Raw genomic sequence first — 27,462 nt, forward strand, 5'->3', positions numbered from 1 at the left:
TGTTCCACATTGAATTCCGTACTCCAACACCATTGTTCCAAGTTACAAATAGCTCAACCATCTGTCAAATAAATCGATTACAATTAATTGAAACATTTAACTCCTTCAAAGTCACAATTTTCCAAGATCAACAAAAATAATATTACTGCATGCATTATTTCTTGGAAGTGATGTGATGGTGTGAAGAAAAATGTGACGTAGATCAAAGACATTAAGACTGACGATCAATAATTTCCAGTTGTGTTTTATCAATCCATCTCAAATTATGGAAATATCATGGAAATGGTCCAGCTTCTACTTATGTTTATTACTTTTCCAATTATGTAATGGGATACCCATCAATTCAGAAAATACTCTGACAGGTGAGTCATTGCTGCATGTCTCCAAGTATACCTAATCATGACCTATCACTTTCATGGGTGAATTATTAATCATGGGACATTATCAACTTCAAATTTGCCAATATTATTCAATAAACCATTCACCTTCAAAATATAGCCTACCAGAGTATAAGATTTAGATGCTGATGTGATTGTGTTTCCTGTGGTAAACTGCATGCAACAAATGCATAACTGTGTTTTAAAAGAATACATTATAAAGAATTTTCGTTCTACTTGAAAAACAACTGTATTTAACATACAATAAATTGTAATAATATAACTCAGATATTGAAGTTGGATGAAATATTCTTTCGGGACAAATGCTTTTTGCTTATTGATTATCACTAGGTTGTACTGCAAATATTAAATTTTCAATAGTATATAGTTTGAGAACTATAGAATATAAATCATATATTTAAATTTGAAACAGGATCAGTTCAGATGTTCTAAACGTAACAATACCAACTGTAGATGAGGTATTATGTGGAGATGTGAGTGGCTCGAAGGCAAACTCGGATCAAATTGAAGAAATTTCTTTATTTTAACAGTTTCATATTAAATGATTGAAATCATCTAAATAGTTTTCATATGCATATCTATAAATTCATATAATAAAATTTTGGTCTATAAATTTTGGCTAAAAAAATACACTAAATTGAAAGATTTGAGAATTTATTCATTAATTTTTTTATTGTTATAATCGAGGCAATATTAAAACACTGCTCTCAGAGTAGAAGTTTTGGGATTAATCAAGTAGCTACTTCTTTTCACAATTTTCATTGATTATAAAATATTGAAAATCACATCTTTCAGTGAATAAACACATATATTAACGCCTTAAAGGCAGTTCCTGCATATCTTGTAATATTTACGCAAGTGGATGTGACAAATTAGAGCTATTGAGTTAGCAAAACTATTTTGAAATGTGACATCTATTCTGCTTGCCTTGCTGTTAAGCTGGCAGAACCAAATAGAAATCTTTCACTTAGAAAATTCTGAATTTGTAACAATTTCAATCTCGGATCAGGCTCTCTCCTTATCCCATTGAACAATTTTTTGCTGTTACTTTGAGTTGAATATTTCAATAGTTACTCTAGCACAGATGGTGAAAGGGAAAGTAATTTCCTCAGAAATTGAAGAGTTCACTACTCTTGGCGTGCGTGCGTGCCATGACATGTGTTTGTGTGCTCTCCAATAATATCAAAATTAGTTGTTGACATAGTGTGAATAAATAGTTAAAGTTTTGGTCCAGTAGTCAGTGAGAACAAACCCTGTAAAAATAGTGCATCATTTCCATGAAAAAGTTTTCAGCAAAAGTGCAATTTTGTTGCATTTTTGGCTAATTCCAATCAGAAACCAGCAACAAAAAACGCCAATTTCAAGCAAGAAGATAAGCTTCTTATGGCTTCAGCAAAAAGTACAAACAAAAACCCAATATCGAGCTATCTGATCGTACTCCAGGAAAATTAGGCAAATTTCTCCAAATCCTTACCATCTGAACATTTGATAACATTCTAAATTGGAAGTGACTAATTGACCAATTGTAAGTTATTATAACGAGCAGGATACTTCAAACCTAATTATATAAGATGGAAGGTAAATTTGGTTGCTGCAAAAAGGATCTTAGCAACTATTGCTGTATAATCTGTACAAAGGTTTTTCATCCCAGCTGTCTCGAGAGAAGAAAGGGCTACAAATTCGTCAAAGGACATAAAATCATATGCTGCAAAGAGTGTGAGTCTGAAGATTCACTTAGAGAATTGGGGGATGTAAAATTAAACGCTCTCTTGGAAGAAGTAGAAAAATTGAAAGAAGATTCACTCCAGAAAGAAGCATTTATCAACACACTGAGAAGAAGAACACAAGACTTTGAAGATGAGGTGTATGAGGCAGAAGAGCAACATGTAAAAAAAATGAACATCCAGCAACAGATGATTGATAAACTTAATAATGAAATAAGTGAAATTAAAGCTCAAAATATAAAACTCGAAAATGATATCACTTCGAAGAACCATGATCTGATAAAACTTGAAAATGAATTAAAGGACCAGATTGAAGTAAACAGAAATATGCTTACTACAATTTCTGTACTTGAACAAGAATGTCTGTACTCAAAAAAAAATAAAAATTTATTGGAACTGCAATGCAAAGAACCTCAGAAAAAACGTAACTGGTATAAATCTTCTAACAATATGGAAGGGAACGGGACTGAAATTAATACTTTAAGCACTGAACATCAACCTCGAGAATTAAATGAAACGAAAAGCACCAAGAGTAATCTGAGGCAAAATAATTTTACCCTACACAATAGTAACATAAAAGGCCTAAAGTCTGTGGACGAAATTAGTTGCAAATCTCCAAGTACTAATGGAATTGATACACGCCTTTGGGATAAGGAATCTGTGGACAACACCAGTAGGGAATTGAACGATGCTATGATGGCAGACATTGTACAAGAATGCAGAACGACAAAACCCATTCCAAAGGAATACGCTACAAAAGAAAGAAAAATACTATTAGTGACAACTTCGCATGGAAGAGACGTGGCATATTACATGTCAAAAGAAAGATCCACTTACTCAATTTGTTCGTTTATAAAAAGTGGATCTGATGATAGAGAGTTAGTTCGAACCGCCCTTGATGAGTCAAGAAATTTTACAATGAATGATGTTATTATATTATGGCCTAAAGTAGCTAGCCACAACTTATTTAGTGATTTCATTGAAAAGGTCCAGCACACCCGAACTATTATATTATCACAACCATATAGGTTTGATATGAGGTTTCCAAATCAAATGATATATGAAAACAACCTCAATTTTAAAAAAACAATTCACAAACAAAGGATTGAAACTACCAGATTCCTCGACTGCAACAACATCCTTAGATGGAATAATTATACCAATGATGGATTTAATCTAAATAAAATCGCCAAAATGTTTATAAGTAAAGCTTTATACAAGTTCATAGAACAATGGAACTCAGGATATGATAAAAACTCTATGGTACATGGTAATGATTTAGGAAGTGAACCCCTACAAGAAGATAAAGGATTTTTGATTCTAAAAAATAACTCAAGTAATGCTACTTTTTTAGAGAAAAAAGGGTCAATGACAAGAATATCTACCTAATGTTACTGAATATCCAATCCATTAGGAATAAAAAGGATGAACTATATGCATTTATAAATAGTATAGATAATCCAGACATTATATTAATTACTGAGCATTGGTTGGGAACCGAAGAGCCTTTCAACATTACTGATTATTCTATAACCTCTATCTATAGCAGATCTCAATACTTGCATGGTGGAACGATGATATTAGTTAGTAACTCAATGTTAGAAAGGTACAGCTTCGAAAAGATCAATAAATTCAATAACTTAATAGTCGAAAAAACATTTGAGCTATCGGTTGTGTTTTTCAAGAAATTAAATGTTTATATAATATGTCTTTATAGAGCACCATCCTCAGATGTGCATTTGTTCTTCAATAATTTAGAGCTTATGCTAGAAAAATTGCCAATTTCATCCTTTATTATTTTAACAGGAGATTTCAATATTAACTTTGCTGATTCTAATGCACCCCATACACAATATTTAATCAATTTATTGAATTCATTTAATCTCATGATGCACTTAAATTCACCAACACGCGTTTCACAATATTCCTGTACCACTATTGACTATGTTTGTACCAATTTCCCAGACTCTCCAACATGCAATGTAATTCCCTCAGGTCTCTCTGATCATGAGGCTATATTGTGCTCACTAAAATTAAACTCTTGTCATAATAAAAAAAGGACTGAATTTGGTAGAATATATAGCAAGAGAAACTGTAATAGGTTCAATCTATTATGCTCTGATATAAAGTGGAACAACATTCTATCTCTAGATGATCAAAACCAATTTACGGAGTTCTATAATTATCTTTTAATCGCTTTTGATGAGTCATTCCCCGTGAAAAAGTTGAAACATAAAAAAAAAAACAATGGCTCACTGAGGGCATAAAAACTTCATCCATAAATTTACGATGTCTACATTATTTGAGAAAATTTACAAATGACAATGAATTTCACAATTATTTCTTGAAATATCGTTCAATTTACAGGCACACTATTAAACTTGCTAAAGAAATCCACTATAAAAATAAAATAATTCAAGCTGATAACAAAAGTAAAGAAACTTGGCAAATAATTAATGACCTCAGGGGTCACCAGTGCAAGATAAATGAAATACCTGTTTCCCCGGATATTTTAAACAATTACTTTTGTACAATTGCTAATCAGCTTAGTAATAGTCTAAATCCCATAGAAGATCCTTTTATTCATATAAAACATCATCAAATTAATGAAACTTTCATTTTGTATGACAGTGATCTCCAAGAACTGAAATTAACTATTTCAAATATTAAAAATAAGAAAACATCCGGTATTGATGAAATATCAATCCGTATTATAGAAAGTCTACCTGATGAAACATTATCAATTCTGGTTCACCTGATTAATAAATCTTTCCATATTGGTCTATTTCCTCACCAACTTAAAACCTCTGTAATAATTCCATTATTTAAAGGAGGGGACCCCGAAGTTTCAGCCAACTACCGTCCAATTGCCATCATTCCCACTATTGCGAAAATAATAGAAAAATTAGTGAAACATAGACTCCTTAACTTTTTAGAAAAGCACAAAGTTATAAGTACTGCACAATTTGGATTCCAAAATAAAAGAAATACAACTGATGCAATTTTTCACACACTTTTTGAAATTTACACTGGAATCAATGGTGGCGAAGGGGTTGCGGCAGTGTTTTGTGATCTGTCTAAAGCATTTGATTGCGTTGATCATAAAATTCTGCTGCAAAAACTTCACTACTATGGTTTTAGGGGTCTTTCCTTCCAGTGGATTCAATCATACATATCAAAAAGAAAACAAATGGTCAAAACTACAGAATGCTCGGGTATGGAAAAAGTCAATTGCGGGGTTCCTCAGGGCTCCGTCCTCGGACCAATTCTATTCCTACTTTACATAAATGATTTAACATACATCAAAATCTCGGGCAAATTCACTCTATTTGCCGATGACATCTCTATTATTTGGCATAATAAAGACACTGATGTTCTAAAAATACAAGTTGAGAACGATTTAACAAAAGTCTTCATCTGGTGTGAATCGAATCGTCTCTCATTCAATATACAGAAAACCAATTTGATGACTTTCAAATGTAATTTTGATGACTTAAATATTAACTCGAAGAATATTGGAAATATAGGTACTGTGAAAACACTGGGAATACTAATTGATGATAGACTAAAATTTGATAATCACTTGACTGTTCTTAAAAAAAAATTATCTTCTGGTTGCTATGCAGTTAGACTAATCTCTAGAGAATTAAGTTTTCCAACTGCTAAAATTGTATATTATTCATTATTTGAATCACACTTAAGATATGGCATTCCATTTTGGGGCAGTTGCTGTAATTTTCTGTTCAATAGCATATTCATTTTACAAAAACGTGCCATTAGATACATGTGTAAAGCTAAATTTAACGACCACTGTAAACCTCTATTTAAATCTCATAAAATTCTAACTGTAGTAGCATTGTATATTTTAGAAACGGTACTCATTGTAAAAAAACATTTGAATAAATTTGGTTCAAATTCTTCACATTACGTAACTCGGCAAAGTAATGACATCAAACTCCCACTGCCTACCACGTCTCTTGTATATGACTCTTTTATCTACAAAGGTGGCAAAATATATAATCACTTACCACTTGCAATAAAAACCATTGGATCCTTCTATAAATTCAAAAGAGCAGTAAAAAATCTATTATTAGACAGAGCCTATTACAGTCTGAATGAATACTTTAGTGAAATACTAGAATAATCCTTTTTTAATTTCCATATGTCGCATAGTGTTGCTCATCTTTTATTATGTATAGTTGTGTAGATTTATATAGTATTAAGTGTGACATGTTACCTTTTATTAACAAGTTTAATTGTTGTTGACATATTTTCTCTGGTATCAGTGCTATGTATATTTTATATATTTTTTTTTTTTAATTTTTCAACTTTGTAACCATGATGTTATTCATGAACAATAAAGTACTTTCTCTCTCTCTCACTAAGAATTTCCAATTCATTTTAGACTCTATACTCTCTCCGATGTTCTCCCTATTTCTTAAATCTGTGGATTATGCTAATTTCATCATTAGGCTTGCAGAAACAAATCAAAAATCTTCACTTTTTGAAAATTTTTATTTTGCAATGATTTAAAGCTCATTTTTTAGCCTACTTCAATACCCCATTAAAAATATTTTGCTTTTCCTTTGAATTCAATATTTGGGTGATTATCTCAGGTATATACAGTAAAAGTAAAAATCTTCATTTTGGAAATAGGCGTGTAGGAGAAATTGAAATGAATTGACAATTTTAGAATAATTTTATCTTCAATTCCACCTCTTTTTGATTTCCTTTTGATTTTTAATTTTTTTTAACAGCACTTGAAAAATCGGTGATAGGGCATTGGAAACCTAATTTTACAAAAACCTGATTCAACGAAATATTGTTTCTTTTCCCTATTCCATTAAATGAACAGTGAAAAATTCTAGAATAGAGTAAAAAATTAGCCTAAATTCATGTCAAGAAAATATATATAGAAATCCAAATTGGTTCTGCTAGCTTAACAGAGCTGTTTTTCTTTTATCATATTTGCATTAATGAAAGCTTTTTTTATCGTCTAGAATATCATGAATTGAAGATCTCTCATTTTCTCATCTGGACGCTGAGGTAGTAATTTTATGCCAGGCTCCATGATAAGTAAACTTTCAAGAAAACTCACATATTTGAAATTTAAAATCATTTTGCATTATACCAATATTCGTCTTCTTAGAGAAAACTGGAATGGCATGATAATGATTGTATTGTGTGTTCCGCGATTTTCTGCTACCAAAAAAATGGATAAAAAAATTTGCATCAAATTTTGACTAAAAAATGGTATTGGGTGCTCAAAAACACTTGAAATGTTGACAGTGGCATACGGTGATTGTACTCTGAGCCAGAAAAATGTTTACAAGTGGTACAAGGAGTATTATATTGAAGTTATGTACCGCTTGCAAGAAGCAATACGAACATAACGTCCTATATTGTGGAAAAACAATTCATGGCTTTTGCATCTGCTCACTCGTCATTGCTAATAATTTTAAGGACAAAAACATCACCGTAATCATGCTTCAGCCACCGTGTTCACCAGATTTGGCCCTCATAGGATTGAAGAGACTCATGAAAGGACGGCGTTTTGCGATGATTGAGGAGATAAAAACCGAATCGCTAAAAGAGCTCAGGTATTGGAGGATTGGAAAAAACGCTAGCACAAGTGTATTATATCTCAGGAGGGCAGAATAAAAATTAATGAATCAATAAATATTTTTTGAGAAAAACGAAAATTCACCTTATTTTTTGAACAGACAGCGTATAATTACAATGCAGAGATGTCACCAGAAAACGAATCCATTGTTAAATAAAGTTTTTCATAGGAAAAATGTTGATTATTTAACTGAAAGTGTCAATTAAGGTGAAATAAGGTGAGAAGTTGATATGGTATATAAATACTTGTGATTCTATAGTTGGTATTGTGCAAAAAATAAGGTTGTAACTCCAGAAAGAAGAAGGACTTTTTCCTTTCAGATTCTTCAGAATATCTAAATACACACAATTTTGTTTCAAAATCGGCGGGTCCAGTATATCCGAAATTTTACCATATTTTCTGTGCCTTCTTATCGACTACATATTCCGTAAGACGAGCTTCATTTGAAAGTACTGTAAACAATGGGGAAATGTTCCTCCTGACGAACATCAAGTAGTTTTCATAAAAGAGCTCTAAAACAACGTATTTTAAACTTATCATTTCAACCTTTTTCTTCAAAAAATTATTTCAATACTTAAAAAAGAGTAATGAAATAATGCATTCAACATTTAATGGGATTCGTTTCTATTTCACCATTTGGCAACATCGGTTATAGCTAATAAAGGACAATGAATCTGTTACCTGTATGAGACAAACAAATATAACATATTTCGGAGGCATGCTGATCTTTTTAATTATGTTCCGAGTTCCGAGACATTCAGTGACATATGACATTTTGTGCACCTAACCTATCTTCCTCTATATAAATAAATAACAAGACAACTGTTGTTTATTTGGCTTGTGGAGGTGGTATTGAACTATAATTTATATTTTGCCTTAATTGTTGATTCATAAAGATAATTTTCCTTTTTTAAAATAGAATATCTAGGTACGTATAAATTATTTCAACTTGATATAGGCGCTGTTGCCAATATGTGAATTAGAAACAAATCCCTTTAAAAATTAAAACCCAACATTTGAAACATCAATTTGAATACTTTTCGAAGTGAATTTGAAAAACTCATGAATTAAACTGAACTTTATTTTGTTCAAACTTGCATTTGCTGTAATAACCCAAATTGAGGAACATTCCTCATTGTTTAGAACACTTGATTTGAATTTGAAATGATGATTTTGATCAGTGAAGCCAACTATGACGTTAACCTCAAAAACGTAAAATCAAGAAATTTATTTCCAAAAAGCAGTAAAGTTTTAATAAGAAAAATGTTAAACTGAAAAATGACAAGGAAAGTGAAATAAGATACAAAGGTAATGGGGTGAATAAATACTTGTGTTTTTTACAGTTTGTATTGTGCAAAAAAAGGCTGAAAAGTTGCCAATTCGGAAATTTGGATGGCTGTAACTCTAGAAATGAGGAAGAACATCGATTTTTTTCTTTCGCATTCGTTAATGTACACGTAAAAATACGTATAACGTAATACGTAAGTACACCCAATTTTTTTTCAAAGTCGGTGGGTGCAGCCTATCCTAAATTTCACTCCTTAATCTTATCATTTCACCACTATCAGGATAATTCATTTTTTAGAGAAATGCTGAAAAACTTCATACCCCATAGCTCAACAAAGTCAGACTTTAGTTTAGATTTCGTTCTGAACTTCCTGCGAAATTCTTAAAATTAGTCATAAACAGTATTTAATACACTAAAGTTCCTTTAAAATTTAGTGGCATATTGTCATGCCTATCATCACTGTCATTATGAGTTAGGTTCTGAAATTTCTTATATAATTTTATCAGAAATCTGATAAGAGTTATCAGTAGTAGGAGACACACGTGGCGAAGTTATTTCTGAATTTGCTTTCGCATCATGTTTAATTTGTAGTTAACAATCTGCTATAAAGTCAAGTATGTTTTTTCATGATTACCTGACAATCTCAAAAAATATATAATAGTTCAGTGCGGTAGATCTGAAAAACTCCTGACGGCATTTCAATTTAATCGAAAAAAATCTAATTATCAAAAGAACATAGATTTATTTACAGCACCAAATGCATATAATACCCCAAATTAAATATTTTATATTTTTTCCATGAAGCGTAAAAGGAGTGACTAGTGTTGTAAATCGAAATATTTCCATGGAAACGGAAATATTGGAAATTTATGAATGTACCTTGGAAATATTGGAAACATTGAAAAATTTCAGTAAAATACTAAATTTTTGTCATAAGCCATAAACTCACAATAGAAGAATTTTCAAATATGAAAGATTCATTAGTTTGCAACTAAGTTGCAAAGACATACTGCACAGTATATAGCTGAAGAAATGGGTAAGATAATTGAAAAATACGGATCAAACAAATTCTTAGTATACGTATCAGATAATGCAAAAAATATGCAACTTGCTGGAATTAAACTAAAGAAAAAATATGGTATTATTCCATATGGTTGTCTTTCCCATGGTCTTAATTTGTTATGTAAAGATTTGCTTAAAATTATTACTATATCGACTCTGATAGATAAAGTTACAGATATTGCAAAAGATATTAAGAATAAACAAGTTTTGTATGAACTTTTGCGGATAAAACAAATAGAAAATATAAAAATATAGAGACAAATGCAGGTGCCATACAATTGCCCGTTAAAGCTCGTTGGTCTTCAATTTTTAACAGTTTAAAAAGTATATACAATACTAGGCTCAGTTTACAAGTAGTTGCAGTTAGCCAAGAAGTAACACAAATTATTAATAAAAATGTTAAACAGTGGATATTAGATATGAAGTATTTTGGGGTCAAATTTCCAGCCTAATTAATATCTTTGAACCTATTGGCAAATGGCTGACAGTTGTAGAAGGAGATTATGGCCCTATTCACTTTGCTGTAAAAGCATTTAGCGATATTAAAAGGGTAATTTAGAACAACCTTTAATTGTCCCCACTTGATGATAAAGAGAAATTTTAATTGCTAGAGTTTCTTGACAAAAGAGAAAAGTTTGTTATTAAGCCTATACATTATGCAGCAGAATTACTTAATCCAAAATTACAAGGTTCTGAACTTGATGAAACACAAATTATTTTAGCCATAGAGTGCATAATTAATATAACAAAAACTAAGCTCACTATAAACGAGCAAGACATAGCAAATTACCGTTGTAAGAGTGCAAATTATTTGGAAATAACTTTATATGGAAAAGTACCTTTGATAACCCACTCTCCTGATGAAAAGGACTTTGTTGTTCTTCATCTTTACTATCACAAATAGCGAGCGACACGAATTTTGATGATGTCAGCATCTTCGGCGGCAACGGAACGCAGTTTTAGCGTTTACAGTCACATTCATTCCAAAAAGAGAAACAGACTTACTAATGACAGAGCTGCCAAACTAGTCTATGTATCCCATGATCAAAATTTTGCTAAAAAAAATGGAAAAAGGCGATAGGTCAATTTTTATTTTGGAATCTATTGAAGATTTTGAGGCAGTAGACGTGCACGATGAAGATGTTGAGTGTGATGATAACAATGAAGATTAAGGCATTCTGTGTTTCGTTTTATTTTTTGTTTTTTTTAAGGAAGTTTGACATTATTTTGGTTTGTTTGGGTTTAAGTATGAGCATTCTGTGTTTTGTTTTGTTTTTTTATGAATAAATATTCTATTTTCTTATATTTTTTCCAATGTTTCCAATATTTTCATGTTTCCAATATTTCAGGAAATATTTCCAAAAAATATATTTCCGGAAATTTTACAACACTAGGAGTGACAATTTTTAACCGTTTGGTCAAATTGTATCACTTGCTTTTTTTTCTATAATGTTGAACTGTTTGTGGTTTCATAGGTACCTGGCAATCAGTAACATATAACAGGCAATCATGTACCTTAAAAAAACGTAATGGCGGATTCCTACCAAACGGGCAAAACCACAACAAATCAGCAACTGTGTCGATTTCGACAAAATAAAAATTTGAGTTGACAAAATGGGAAACATATCTTAATGAGGATCTAGAGGTGATTTCAGGTGATTTCGAACTGGGGTGAAAGTAACCAGTTTCATGAAAACCCGGGCATTTGCTTTCTTCAAAAAGATAAATGTCTCCGAACCGGATATAATAATGTCAGCACAGACAATTCCGCGTTCTGCTTCGATAAGTTTTTTGGGGGTTAAAATGGACACCGATATGTCTTGACATAATCATGTCGCTGGAATTGCATAGGCTGCTTCTCAAAAACTTGGAGCACTGTTACTAACCAAAAAACTGTATACACCTCAGCAACTTTTGGTGCTTTACGAAGCTCAGATTAGACCTTCTTTGGAGCGCCGCCCCTAAGCATACCCTGAAGCTGCTGGATTCCATCCAGAAAAGAGTTTATCTGCCTGATTGGAGACATGAACATCTCTTGCAACCTTGATAATCTGGAATATCGAGGAAAGGTTGGTGGATTGGAGATTTGTCTCTCTTTGGTAGATACGTAAGGTGTTCAAGTGACTTGGCACAGTTGATTCCACCAAGAGTCGTACATATAGGAAATACGCGACGGACTGTGGCTGCTCTTCGTTTTGAGGTTCAACTCAGTACACCTCGAACTTCACTGTTTAAGAGCTCTTTCATTTGAAGAACTGCGTTCATGTGGGACAAACTTCCTGAGAACGTTTTTCCGAATGGATCTAATCTCCAGCAAATCAAATCCAATGTGAATCACTAATTTTGCACAGGCCCCGCTCCTGGAGCACCTTAATGATTTTCCTGTAGTGCTTGTGTTATGTCCTAAAAAAATAACGAAATGTCCCGTCGGCAAGCGCAAATATCAAAAGGTTTCGGTGTTTTATCTGTGTTTTTGTAAACCAATTGCTATGTGGAAACGATCGGCAATAATAAGAAGCCAACTTTTCAGAAATATACTATAATTCCTAAATACAAAGGCGCTAAATTCTCAGAAATTACTGACGTTTTTGCCTTAACTTGTCTCTTGCAGTGGCATACGGAAATTATACCAAATAGATGAGGAAAAATGATGATAAAACATATAAATCACAACCTTGACAACAATGTTTTCATTTTAATGCAATAATATTTCGGGTAATTAAGTGTCTACTATTATGGAATTGTACAACAATGATCTCATCTTGTATCTTTCGCTTTCTTTTTTCGCTCAAAAGATTCGGTTATGAAAAAATCGCAGCCTATTGTAAAAACACAGTCTAGATAAGGCATGATGAAAACTGCTCTTATAGTGGAAAAAATAGAAAACATTTAACAACGAAACACGCGACTCGCACTAATTTTTGTCCGTTTTGTGGAATTCGAGTTTCGAGTTTGTTTTCGAAACTAAAACAAGTTTTTTGTTTCTGTTTTTGAAAACAAAACTAGTCGCTAGCGAGTCCGTTTGGTAGAACTCTATCTTTAAATCTTCTGCCTCGCGAAACTTCAGCCACGTCGGTAAATATTCGGGAATTTTGCCGGCAGAAGATTTTGCTAAACATTTTTTTGGTATTCATGTGGATTGATGAGAAGGACACGATTCCGAAACGCTTCGCTGCTCTCCCTTCATTCCGAAATGATGGCCTCCTAAGATCAAAGGAAAGTCGTATTCCACACATGAGTGATGTCACCTTTACACATTTTCCGCCCAAATTTCACTTTTTTCCTCACAAATTTCACTTTTTTCCTCACAAATTTCACTTTTTTCCATGAAAAAAAAAATGTACATTTGGTCAGAGCTGTTTTTTGGTAGTTTATCATGCAACTACGAGATTTGTTCAAAACATGAGGGGAATTTTCATTTTCTTTCCAGTTTTGGAAAATAATGCCGAGTATGATGGCCTCGATTAGGGAACCTCTGAGCATAAATTCGAGCTGCATCACTTGCATTCTTTTGTGTTGTTTCTGCGTAAATTAGTAACATGCCAATTTTCTCGTTTCTAAAGCAAATTCAAATCCAAGATAGAGTGGATGTAAACATTGACACGCACGTGATATTGAAAATCCCAAGAATTGGCCAGGGTCGTATTCAGAACCAACATCTTGTTGATCGCAAATGCTATATCATACTTAGGAAAACTTTTTTATAATAACCAGTGAAATGCACAAGTTTTGCAGTTTAACGGGAAAAATGCACATAATATGTGTAATATAAAAAGATTTTCATTGGATTTTTCACAGCGCACTCAAGCATTATATGAAAAGAGACGTAATTATCACTTTGTTGCAATTAGTTGCCCATGTTTAAATTATCCACGATTGCTGAAGAATGACGAAAAATATACTTAAGTTTTTTTTCATATAATTGATTTTACATTCTATATTCGAAAATAAATCCTATTAAATAAATCTTATGTGTCCTAAAATGTAGTACATACCTTGATCAACAATATCCATAGCAATTTTTTTCACCAATATAACACAAATTATAAATTAATAAATAAGCAAACAAGTGATATTTAAGGGGTTATTTAAAACATACACATGCGTAGTGGTGAATAAACGCTAGGTTTCAACTGCTCTCATGTAACAAATGTCATTATTACCTGTGACAATTGAAGTTGACAAATTTCATTCATGGCCAGGTTTTTAGGTGATTTTACCGCTCTGTACGCTGTTGGCGTCATTCAACAATTCCTGAACGAAGCTGATGCGATGGATTTTTGGTCAAAATTGAGCAATTTTAGAACAAACTTCGTTGCCACAAGCTTCATCTTCAAAATTACCGAAAAAAATTGCATTTGCATAAGCCAACCGATATGCCGAAATCCCTAGCAACTTCTCTAATAGTCATTCGAAGATTATCAATGACAATTTTCTCAACATTTTCATCGTCCAGGGCAAGCGTCGTCATTGACATCTTCTCGACCCTTTGTGAAGAGCTTGTACCATTTGCGAACATTTTTTTTTCTGACTCAGAGTACAATCACCGTATGCCACTGTCAACTTTTCAAATGTTCTTGAGCAGGTCGGTCGGTCGGTAGCCAGGCGGTTCGGCGTGGGTGCTTTGTTCACTCACTCGAATTGACTGCCTTGTTGGTCGGTGGTTCAAGCCATAGTCTGAACGATCGATTTTCACTTGCTAGCGTCCAACCCCTGTTAGAAATCACACGTTAAAAGGTAAGACCTCTTTAATATTTAGTTTTGACTTCTGAGGGTTGTCGTTCGTAGAGGTGTGACAGCTGATTAACGGAAAAACAGATTTTAAACAGATTTTTTTTAAACTTCATTCCATTTTTACACAAAATTCTATGCGAATTCTTCGATCCATTTTTTTTCGTTAGCAGAATATCCCCGAGCAAGTAAAACACTTCTAACTTTTGTTTGAAAGTGGTTGACAATGTTTCATGGTGAATTTCATCAGTTCGGACTTCCATGTCGAGTATGATATAAAATGATTTGAAATCTCTAGAAGAACTAATAACGGGTGATTTTTTAAGAGCTTGAGAACTTTTAAAAAAAAAAAAACGCATAAAATTTGCAAAATCTTATCGGTTCTTTATTTGAAACGTTAGATTGGTCCATGACATTTACTTTTTGAAGATAATTTCATTTAAATGTTGACCGCGGCTGCGTCTTAGGTGGTCCATTCGGAAAGTCCAATTTTGGGCAACTTTTTCGAGCATTTCGGCCGGAATAGCCCGAATTTCTTCGGAAATGTTGTCTTCCAAAGCTGGAATAGTTGCTGGCTTATTTCTGTAGACTTTAGACTTGACGTAGCCCCACAAAAAATAGTCTAAAGGCGTCAAATCGCATGATCTTGGTGGCCAACTTACCGGTCCATTTCTTGAGATGAATTGTTCTCCGAAGTTTTCCCTCAAAATGGCCATAGAATCGCGAGCTGTGTGGCATGTAGCGCCATCTTGTTGAAACCACATGTCAACCAAGTTGACAGCGCCATCTTGTTGAAACCACATGTCAACCAAGTTCAGTTCTTCCATTTTTGGCAACAAAAAGTTTGTTAGCATCGAACGATAGCGATCGCCATTCACCGTAACGTTGCGTCCAACAGCATCTTTGAAAAAATACGGTCCAATGATTCCACCAGCGTACAAACCACACCAAACAGTGCATTTTTCGGGATGCATGGGCAGTTCTTGAACGGCTTCTGGTTGCTCTTCACTCCAAATGCGGCAATTTTGCTTATTTACGTAGCCATTCAACCAGAAATGAGCCTCATCGCTGAACAAAATTTGTCGATAAAAAAGCGGATTTTCTGCCAACTTTTCTAGGGCCCATTCACTGAAAATTCCACGTTGTGGCAGATCATTCGTCTTCAGTTCTTGCAGGAGCTGTATTTTATACGGTTTTACACCAAGATCTTTGCGTAAAATCTTCCATGTGGTCGAATAACACAAACCCAATTGCTGCGAACGGCGACGAATCGACATTTCACGGTCTTCAGCAACACTCTCAGAAACAGACGCAATATTCTCTTCTGTACGCACTGTACGCATTCGTGTGGTTGGTTTAATGTCCAATAAAGTAAACTGAGTGCGAAACTTGGTCACAATCGCTTTAATTGTTTGCTCACTTGGTCGATTATGTAGACCATAAATCGGGCGTAAAGCGCGAAACACATTTCGAACCGAACACTGATTTTGGTAATAAAATTCAATGATTTGCAAGCGTTGCTCGTTAGTAAGTCTATTCATGATGAAATGTCAAAGCATACTGAGCATCTTTCTCTTTGCACCATGTCTGAAATCCCGCGTGATCTGTCAAATACTAATGCATGAAAATCCTAACCTCAAAAAAATCACCCGTTACAATAGAAAATCAAAATAAATATCTGAAAACAACTAAGCAAAAAAACCCGAAATGAAATTACTATAAAATTAAAAACTGAACAATAAAACAAAAAAGGAAATAAAATTTGAAAACCAAGTTACTGCACGACGTTTCGATTGTTGGCATCCACAATCGTCTTGGGGTGATGACTGGACTTATTCGAGCAAGCGTCTTCAGTTCATTCAGGTTGGAGCCCAGCTCCCTTACCCTTTCAGCAAATTTTCGTCAGAAAGACAAATAGGTTCATGACTAAGGAGATGTTGACGGTATGAAAAGTCCTCAGACATCAGTACCGCTCTTCACGGGGTACCCCTACCTGGCTGGGGTGGGATGGGTGAAAAATCTGTTCATACTTTAACGGGGGACATGAGGGCCTCATTTGACATAGTCTCGGGGACTTCTATATCGGGAGGGGTCGTCTACAGCATAACCTATGGCTTCCCTAACTAACGGATTTTCGTGAGTTTCCGCACCTTCACTCGCCGATTTTTCGTCTGAATAGACTGCCGAATGGAAAGGCAGCTTCAAATCTCTGCGAATGGCTTCATTCCGCACGAACCAAGGAGCATTCACAATTATCCTCGTTAGTTTATTTTGCAATACCTCCAGAATGGAGATATTAGATTTCGCCGCTTGTCCCCAGACGCCTGAAGCATACATGATGACAGGCTTGAACATCGTATTGTAGATGGTAATCTTGTTCTTCAAACTCATTTTAGATTTTCTGTTGATCAGAGGGTACAGACTTGCTATCCGACCCTCGATCTTTGACTTAACGCACATATAATGTGCGGGTTCCAAGTGAGCCTACGGTCTATTAGAAGGCCGAGATACTTTACTCGCGCTTGCCAGTCAATCTCCCTTCCAGAGAAAATAGCAATCTTCTTATCTTATCATCTTGTCCGGGTTCACTCGGATCTTCCAATCGATGTATCAGCGCTCGAGGTCGTCCAATGCACGTTGCATATAGACGACGCCAAGCTCTCGACCCATGGAAGACGAGAGGAGAGCCGTGTCATCGACGTATAGGGATATCTTCACTCGCTCGGGCCTCGGAAGGTCACTGGTGTAAAGTGAATACAACGTAGGAGAGCACGGTCCCCTGTGGCACTCCAGCGAGGATCTCTCTGTTGTCAGACAAAGAGCCCTCTACTCTAACCTAAAATGTTATGTCTTTAAGGAAAGACCCAATCCACCAGATCAGGCCCCGAGGCAGGTCGAAAGCGAGCTAGACTTATTCCTCCGAGAGGTCAATTTGTAGGTCATTCGGTTTGTAGGTCATTCGGGTGCTTTCACCTATCCCCTCTTCCCTCTCGCCGCTTCACTGGTTTAGCGGAAGTTGGCCGTTTTCCGCTTGATTATGGGTTTCTATACAGCGCTTTTCTTTAATGTGCCCCCCCTTTTATTTTTTGAACGGGTCAACTCAAAAAATGAAAATTTGGGATAATGAAATTAATGCATGAATACTTTATTTTATAGTGTAATTGACAGATGAAACTTTCAAGATGGCGACTGGGCGCCATCTGGAAAGAAAAAAATTGAATGGAAACGGGGGTCTTGTGACACATTTTTTGAAGCTCCTGAGAAATGCTTCACAATCCTAGAACATAATGTCAATATCTTCAACTACTACAAAATCACGGAACTTTTAATAATTGCCTGAATACATGGCCATTCAACTACATAATATGAGGTAATAAGCTTGAGGTCAGTTCAGAAGATGCTCGAAATGGTTGCCTTGAACTTCTTGACATATGAACAGCCTATCCAATATTTCACGCCGAACATTTTCGAACACAGTAACGTCAATATCTCTATAAATATTTATTATTCACTGCCGTATATCCAATATTGAAGCTGGTTCAGTTTCGTACACCCTTTGCTTCAAATAGCCCCATAAAAATCCAAAGGTGTCAAATCTGGCGAGCGGACTGGCCATTCTGTAGGACCTCGACGGCCAATCCAACGACCGGGAAAAGTAGTATCCAAATAGTTTCTTATTCGTCTGGAGTAATGTGGTGGTGCTTCATCTTGTTGGAATACAGTATCCATATCGAATTCATTAGGATTCGCTTCGATGATTTCAGTGATGAGGGGGTCAACAGTAGTTTCCAGCATATTCAAATACAGTTCCCCTGTTGAATTTTGATCAATAAATAGCGGTCCTACAATATGGTTTCCCAATATTCCTGCCCAAACGTTAATTTTTTTCTGGATATTGGGTATATGTTTCCCGGAAAACGTGAGGGTTGGTATCACTCCAATAACGGCAATTTTGTCTGTGAACATTGTCGTTTAAAAAAATGTACATTCGTCACTAAAACAAATATTGTGGTGATATGTAGGATGCATTGCAATGATTTCCGTCATGATTTCGCAGAATTCTGTTCTTCGATCAGGGTCATCTTCAGTTAATTGGTGTACCGTTTTAATTATGTATGGATGATACCTATTCCTCTTCAAAAGTCTCCACACGGTAGAAGGAGACACCTCACAAACTTTCGCGACGAAATAAGTAGACTGTTCAGGATTTACTACCATCTCACAAATTATTTGCACTTGCTGTTCTTCCGGAATGGACGGATGACCTGGGGGCTTTTTGTTACCGATAGTTGTGAATTTGGATACAAGTTCCCTCAAATATTTTCTACAGATAGGGCGGGTTCGGAAAACGTTTATTGAAAATCCTTTCGGTCTCGTGAAAGTTACGCGTCGCACCTTAAATAAAAATCAATTTTTTCTTCCAATTTTAGAGATTGTTGACGTGGTACCTTTCTACTAGTAAAACCGTAAACTAAATGAGAATATTCTAACTGAACAACGATGTTCATTTTCGTACTGACGTTTTTTTCGTTTTTATGAACAAAAAATAACTTAACAAACCTTATCGGGTTGTTGGAATTGCCACATGGCAGATAAAAAGGAATATTTCTAAAAATATCGATATTAATGTGTTTGTCTTCAGGAAATTATTAAATGTTACGCCATTTTGTAGTAGGTGAAGATATTGACTTCGTACTCTAGGGTTGTGAAGTATTCGTCAGACCCACCCTTTCCATTTAAATTTTTTTCCCAAACGGCTCCCAGTCGCCATCTTGAAAGTTTAATCTGTCAATTTCATTTCAAAATAAAGTATTCATATATTAATTTCATCATCCCAAACTTTTATTTATTGAGTAGACCCGTTTAAGAAATAAAAGTGGGGGGGACATTAAATATACTCGCCTTATTTTTTTAACAGTCCATTGAATCTATTGGAGCCCCTGGAGACACCCTACATTTTGTTTTATAAGAACAAGATCTTCAGATGATGTGGTGCTGCAGGTTTTTCCGGGTTTTCCTGCAGCTGAAAAAGCAAATGCGCCACTGGAATCAATGAAGTCGCCCCGGAGCGCCAAATAATTTTTATTGTTGTTTTTATTTTTATCGTTGTTTTGTAGTTATATGCAAAAGTGTATATTTATATTTGCAAAATAAATAATGACAGTCCATTTATTAATTGTGATACAGAATAATGTTGTAGGATAATATTCAAAACTTTAGGTTTGTGGTTTTTTGAAATATCTCACTCTATAACTACTTTTGCAGATGAGCAAACAAAATTCATAACAGGCATTGTCTCCATTCTGTTGACGGTTTGTGGATTGGTAATGATAGCGGGATGTCTTTGTTGCCGATGGGGAAATAGTTTCAAGGTAAGTAGATACATTTTATATATTTTTATTGATTTATTGCGAGGTAGATAGTATGCTGTTTGTTATGTGGCATTTTAAATCTAGCTTTCAGCTGTGCTCGATCGTGAAAAAGTACATTGTTTTTTGAACTATTGAAAGTGATTATATTAGATGTCAATTTCTTAGTGCTATATTCGTGTGTCTCATTGCCCCAAAAAAAAGCCGTCCCTCGAACGACCGGAATGTTTGTGAGTTTTTCAGTATTTTAAAAATATCCCTTATATTTAAGAGTCAGACTCGGGAAACTGCGTTTATCAATATTGCCAAAGGTATATCGTGAAAATAATGAAAAGTTTATAATATGAGTATAATGTTTGGTGCAGTTCCGAAAAAATAAACCGCTCAACAAGTGAAATTAATATCGTTTGATGTCCAAAATTTATGTCTCAGTATTTCGCCAATTGAAACAATTGATCTGGTTGGGCATCTCTCAAACAAAAACCATGTAAATTCACTAATAAAACAAGAAATTTCGAATTTACCTACTATTTGTCTATCTCAAAATTATTTCCGATTCGACGAAAAGTTTTATTCAAGCAGTGAAGGACTAATAATGGGCAACCTGTTGAGTTCTTTGCTGGCTGAAATTTTCATGGATAACCTAGGGAATGAAATCCATAATAATCAGTTAAGTAACATTTTCTTGTACTGGTACAGATAAATAGATGATACATATCAGTCTGTTTTACTGGTTCAGCTAGGAAATTAGGTAAGATTGTCGCATATGTCAATTCCATTCACCCGTCGATAAAATTGACCACTGAAAGGAAGGTAAATAATTCAATAAATTACCTTGACTATTACGAAAATTAATAATAAACATGATTTTGCAATTTTCCACAAACCATCTTATACAGACATTGTCCTACCTAATTCCCCCACACACCTTTACCGGCACAAAGTAGCTGCATTCAATAGTATGCTTCACAGGCTATTGAATATTCCACTGTTGCAAATCAATTTTCAGAGAGAACAAAGTTTTATCAAACAAATCGCTGTCAATAACGGTTACAAGGTCAATTGAGGCTGGGCCTATGGCGAGAAGCGCTTACTGCGCAACTTCTGCTGCAGGCAACCAGTGATGCAATTGAACCCAGGTTTGTGTTTAATAAACCCTACAAAATACAAATAAAACAGAACATAGAGCCAGATGCTACAAATGCAATACGCATATATACAGACGGCTCAAAAACCAAAGAAGGCTCAGGCTCTCCAGATCACTAAGCCTAAGGATTAAGTGGGGAATGGGAAAAAATACCAGCGTGGTCCAAACAGAACTGGCTGGTATCTCAGTCGCCACACAAGAAATAGCCAGGAGAAGAATTTCTGGCAAAAACATAACAATCTGCACTGACAGCAGACCATTAGCTATTAGCTTTGAACAGACAACGTGTAACCTCAGGGCTAGTACTAGAGTGCCACCAAGACTTAGCCAAAGCCTCGGTAGATAATAACATTATCCTGAGGTGGGTTAAAGGGCATGACAGGAGTAAAGGTAATCGCATTGCTGACTCTTTAGCCAAGGAAGCGGCTGGACTAAGAATTTTAGGACCCAGTGGCACCTACGGCCTGATGACTTGGACAATTGCGGAACTAGCCAAATGTTACACCCATGCTCAATCCCTAAAGAGATGGAATGGAATCAAAAGACGCAATCTTGCCTGGATCACCTTGGGCGACCCTGGGAAGCTGGCCCCGAAGAAATATTTGGCGATGACCAGGAAAAATCTACGCTTAACAGTAGGATTTCTGACTGACCAATGTCAACTAAGGAAACACCTCCATAATATGGGGCTAGTGGACACACCTCTATGCGGAATGTGTGAACTGGAAGATGAAACTGTCAGGCATGTCCTATGCGAGTGCCCGGAGTTATCGTCAATAAGAGAGTGTGTGTTTGGCGAGTCTTGGCCTACATCTGCCGATATAAAGGAGATGTCTCCCAGAGACCTGTCCACCTTCCTGGAAAGAACAGGATGGACGATGACCTAGGAGGACAACTCCTCGGGAGGATGTATAATGGGTCACATGTGGCCTCCCTCCCTACTCTACAGATACAGAGAACGGTTACAAGGTAGATAATATCGATTCTTTCCAAAAAACTACAAAAACAAGTCATGGACCAGGTCCATCCAAATTCAAGAATCGTCCGCTATAGGACATTGTCATATTTTGGGGAAGCCACCGATAGACTCGCCCTTTTTTTTTAAGGAATACTTAGACGTGGCTTACAGAACGAATAATAGTTTGACTAAATTTATCAGAAACAAAGAAGACAGAACTTCAGTTTCGGATAAATGAGGAGTATATAAGTTGACTTGTGGCTTTTGCCCGCAACTTTAGATTGGCCAAACGGGAAGAACTTTTTCTCAAAGAATTAAAGAGCATAGAAGTAGTTTCTTGAATGGAAAGACCAATTCCACATTTGAAAACCATCTTTTAGCAAAAGGACATGAGTTCAATCATGACTATGACGTGTTACGTTTGGATGAGAAGAGTTTGAAACAAACTTTTAGAATGTTTAGAAATGAGTAGATTTGAGAATTCGAGTAATTTACCAAATGACCAAATATAATTGAATAACTCCCCGTTAATGAATATTTTTTCAAATGTGAAAACTGCTACGTATGCTGAGGCCATTTTATTCATTATAGGGTTATTCAAATGAGGTTGTAGACTTTCTGTTCTTTTCTTATATTGAGCTTTATTGATTTATTCCTAAACTCGGGTACACTTTTAACATCAATTGACCAAGTAAAACTCGGGTACTTTAAATTTAGGTACTTCAAATTGTTAAAACATATATAAAGCATTGAATATGTAGATATTAAGGCGTTTTCTGGAGCTAATGTATTCAAAACGTATTCGTCTGTGACGTCACATCAACTATGATTTGAAACGTATTCATGATTCAAAACTAGCCTGAGGTTGTTTTTGAAACGGAACTTGACTTGACGTTACGTTACGTCAGTTTCAGTTTTGTTTTGACCGTTATAGTTTATGAAGTGCTGAAAACTTTTTATCAAGTACGTTGTAAGGATGTAAAAAATAAAGCTGGGAAATTATTACTTGCACAAATCCGATTATGGAGAAAATTGAAGGGTTTGTTTTTATTATGGAATTTGACATCTGAGACAAACTGAATCATTCCATTCCGGCGAGTCTTATTTTTAAAGACGTCGTTACGAATCGTTTTTGAATACACGCTCGAATACGATTAAACGCCAAAAAACACCTTTAGTCGGTAAAGACACGCCTGAAAAAGTTATTGTACAGCGTTGCGTTTTTGTAGAAGGCCTCTCGTCCACTGGAAGCGGAAAGCTGCCAACAGCCAATGTTGTCAACTAGATGAACTATAAAGTCGCTACACATAAACCAAAATTCCGCTATGCTTGCATATCTAACGCAATCAGTTAGCGCATGCGCCCTATCCAAAATTAAATACCACAGAACTTACAGTTTGTAGTTTGTGTACCTTTTAGATAACACAAAACTGAACTGTCACTAATGTCACGAATTAGGATCCTGCTAATTTTCAACCGCGCAACTCAGTAGATGGTACCTAATTTTCTGAATTTACAGCAGTTAAGTCTAATCCATCCTTTCAAGTTGGAATCAGATAACCAATGTTGAGAAAAAGTTTGTTATCGAGACTTTTGTATTTTTTTTGAACATGTCCAATTCCCATCAATTACAACTGCGGTAGCTCTTTTGCTCGAGCTTCAATCAGATGAACTATTTTCCATTTGCACTGTAATTTGTTACATATCATTTATAATACTCGACAGAGTCGAGTCTTTTAGTTTCAAGATATTGAAGGTTATATGGTTTATGATATGAATGACAATATCCAAAAATATTCTTCTTCTCTTTCATCATGTAATGGCCTCAGCTACTAAGACTATAACGTCTTGACTGTGCATACAATTATTCAAATGTCATCTGTCAGCTTCGAGTGCGGTACACTGCCTCTTCTTCTGCCATATTTTTTCAATATTGATTATTTGTTGAAAATTCCGCTACTTTATGTTCAAATCCGCTACGCCGCTACCGTCGAGAAAATCCACTCCGATTGGCAACTAACAAGCACGAATTCGTACTAACGCCGTTCGTACGAAATCGTGCGTTGCCCATAGCCCATTCCTCAGTATTCGTCCGGATTCGTAGTAGGTGAGATTGTTCTTTGGAACTGATTTTTGAATTATTCTGATGAAGAATTTTTCGCTTTGGAATTATCATTTTTGACTCATCGTCGTATCACGCACAGGCGATATCGAAGAAGGCGGAAAATGTGGGTGAATCCCATTTACGCCAAAAGAAAGGACTTCGATGAATTCTCTAATTTGTGGCATGATCTTCAAATCGACGATGACCACCAGTTTTCTCATTTTCGAATGAGAAAAGACACATTTCAATACATTATTGTAACTATTTTTGCACTAGATCGCAATCAAATCCCAGCAGAACGGGATCGGTTCGCAATTCGTACCTAGTCGGACGAAAACTGACGAACGATACGGGCCAAGTTGGCGCGGTCCCCCACCGATCCATGTGTTTGGATCGTTCGTACGTTGTCGTACGTCGCAAATACTGTCCGCGGCTCCGCTTTAGATGGCCCATGCGCAAGGACCAATTGTGGCACAGTCTCTCTAACATATCGACCGGTATTTCACGTATAAATGCTTCAATATTGGCTTCCAGAGCGTCAGTCGTTGCTGGTGTATCTCTGTAGACATGAGCCTTAACATGACCCCACAAGAAATAATCCAAAGGCGTTAAATCACACGATCTAAGCGACCAATTGACGGGCCCCAAACGTGAGATAAACTGTTCACCGAAGGCGGCTCTTAATTGGGCCATTGTTTCGCGTGCCGTGTGGCATGTGGCACCGCCTTGTTGAAACCACATGTCAGACATGTCCAATTCTTCCATATTGGACAACAAAAAGTCGTGTGGCTTCAATTCTTGTACCAGCTGTATCTTATAAGGTTTTACACCCAAATCGTTTCGCAAAATTTTCCACGTAGTGGAGTAACAGAGTCGGCGAACGGCGGCGAGTCGCCCTGTCACGGTCATCACGAACACTGGCGGATACAGCCGCAATATTTTCTTCGGTCCTCACTGTACGTATGCGTGTTGGTGGTTTAATGTCCAATAATGTAAACTGGGTTCGAAATTTAGTCACAAGCTTTCGAATAGCTCCCTCAGTAGGCCGACGAAACTGCCCATAAATTGGAAGAAGTGCACGATGCACTTTCTTCACCGAGCATAAATTTTGATAATAAAATTCAATAATTTGCAAGCGTTGTTCATTCATAAGTCGATTTATGGTTATTTAAATTACAGACCAAGCTTATGAACAAGTTTGACAATGACACAAGACATGATTCACGCGTGATCTGTCAAAAACAGTGTTGCCAAAAGATACCAACAAAAAAATCACTCATTAGTTGTATCAAAATTGAGGAAAATGATTGTGTTAATAATAAAAGAACAATATTTTTAGTAAAACGGTTACACCCCGTTACTCTGAAACGAAGCAAGTTAGTACACACGTTCATATGAACTTTTTTTCATAATATAGGACAAGTAATCACCTACAATTAATGACAATTTGAGATATACCCTGTGTATTCAATTTGTTTACGCTAATTTCAGCAATAACACTCTCATTTTATATACTCGTATATCGACTTGCATGATTTCAAAACATCGCGAATGTATATTGCCCAATGCATTTTGTTCCACCTTTCTTGTTCATGCTTTCTGCACATGATGACCAAGTACTTATCTAATTACTGTTTTCTTTTATTGCCGCCCGACGCAGGAGCCAGAAAAGGTAATTCTCTTGTAACTTAATACAGATGATTTCATTGAATTGAAGCAGGATATGAAAGCAACGCATCTGAATGAATTAGGATATCAGACAGACAACAGCATCCTGTCCAGTTTTTTTTGTTGTGCAACTATTTTTGATAAGATGCTGATAAGTTGGGATGTTCTGGAATGGGTGGTTGAACTAGTACAAGAGTTGTACAGGATGTTTCTAGTTACAGGGAATACGGTGGTTTTATATAGGGGTTTAAATAATGACTTAAGTAAGGCACACATATCAAAATACAAGGTGACCCAGGTCTTTGAAAAACGGGTAATGATATTTTGATTCACTTTTCAGAAATTACTATTATCTAAACGAATTACATATTTGAAACTTAGAATTAGAGTCATACATGGATGGTTTGGATTCTTTAAATAAATATGACACTTAATGAAAGGTGATTTCATTCGACAATACAAAATTACAATTGTTTGAAATACTAGAATTCTACTTGAATAACACTTCAATCAACTGTGACAAATATTTCACAGGACGCCTTTCTGTTCATAAGCAGATAGAAGTTGCTGAAACTTTCTTGCTGGAGTTTTCTGGACTTTCACTTAATTTTCGAATAGTCTTTCCAAGCAGTCTCATGTATCCTTCACAAAAAAGTATTCCTGCCATCACAAACTACATTTTCTCAAATTTGTCTATTTATGAATAGATAGAAAGATTGTATTTATTTCCAACATAATATGTAGAAACACCCAACTAAAGGAACCAAAAATAAAAATAATGATAATACAGGCCGTTTCTTTTATCATGTGGTAACATTGCTATATTCTAAACCGTAACAGATACGAAGACGAATAAATGGGGAAAAAAGGTAACTGTCATCGGGAACAATGCAGTGGTCGAAAAAAATTTACAGGGACTCTCGCCCTTCTCGAGTTATACGGGGAAAACAAAAAATGCTGTTTTTCGTTTTTTTCGAATGGAATTGTTATTTTGGAAAATATAAAAAAATGGAAAAGGAAAATGTTATTGTATTCGAAATGTACTATGAAGATCTAATAATAAATATTCAATAAAAAGTTTCGTGTCAACATGGCCACCATCAACTTTTTTTTTAAATACGGACCTGTGTTTTTCATTACAGATATTGATGAAGCAATACATTCACAATTGATATTTTTATAGAGTTTCATTTGAAATAACCACCATCGATGACAACAATTTTAAATTACGATCCTGTCGTTACTTCTTTTGTGAATGGGGAATGTTCCTCAATTTGGGTTATTACAGCAAATGCAAGTTTGAACAAAATAAAGTTGAGTTTAATTCATGAGTTTTTCAAATTCACTTCGAAAAGTATTCAAATTGATGTTTCAAATGTTAGGTTTTAAT

The 27,462-nt window shown here is 35.3% G+C and overlaps 1 protein-coding gene across 4 annotated transcripts in view; it reads left to right on the forward strand.

The window, feature by feature from the left end:
• The window catches only part of LOC111507945 (uncharacterized), a 139,939-nt gene continuing 112,477 nt past the window's right edge, over nucleotides 1–27,462 (forward strand). For 3 of the 4 annotated variants that reach the window (XM_074176278.1, XM_074176279.1, XM_074176281.1), the window contains exons 1-2: nucleotides 2–362; nucleotides 20,092–20,198. In XM_074176278.1, coding sequence (XP_074032379.1) covers nucleotides 266–362; nucleotides 20,092–20,198 — 204 coding nt within the window. In that variant the 5' untranslated portion in view covers nucleotides 2–265. Of the gene's footprint in view, nucleotides 363–20,091; nucleotides 20,199–27,462 lie in introns of all 4 variants that reach the window. The other variant, XM_074176280.1, reaches the window with a different exon arrangement.

The sequence above is a fragment of the Leptinotarsa decemlineata genome, unplaced genomic scaffold (genome assembly GCF_025532065.1).
Source record: "Leptinotarsa decemlineata unplaced genomic scaffold, Ldec_3_MD MMD2_tig00001719_RagTag_RagTag, whole genome shotgun sequence".
In the NCBI taxonomy this organism is placed as follows: domain Eukaryota; kingdom Metazoa; phylum Arthropoda; class Insecta; order Coleoptera; family Chrysomelidae; genus Leptinotarsa; species Leptinotarsa decemlineata.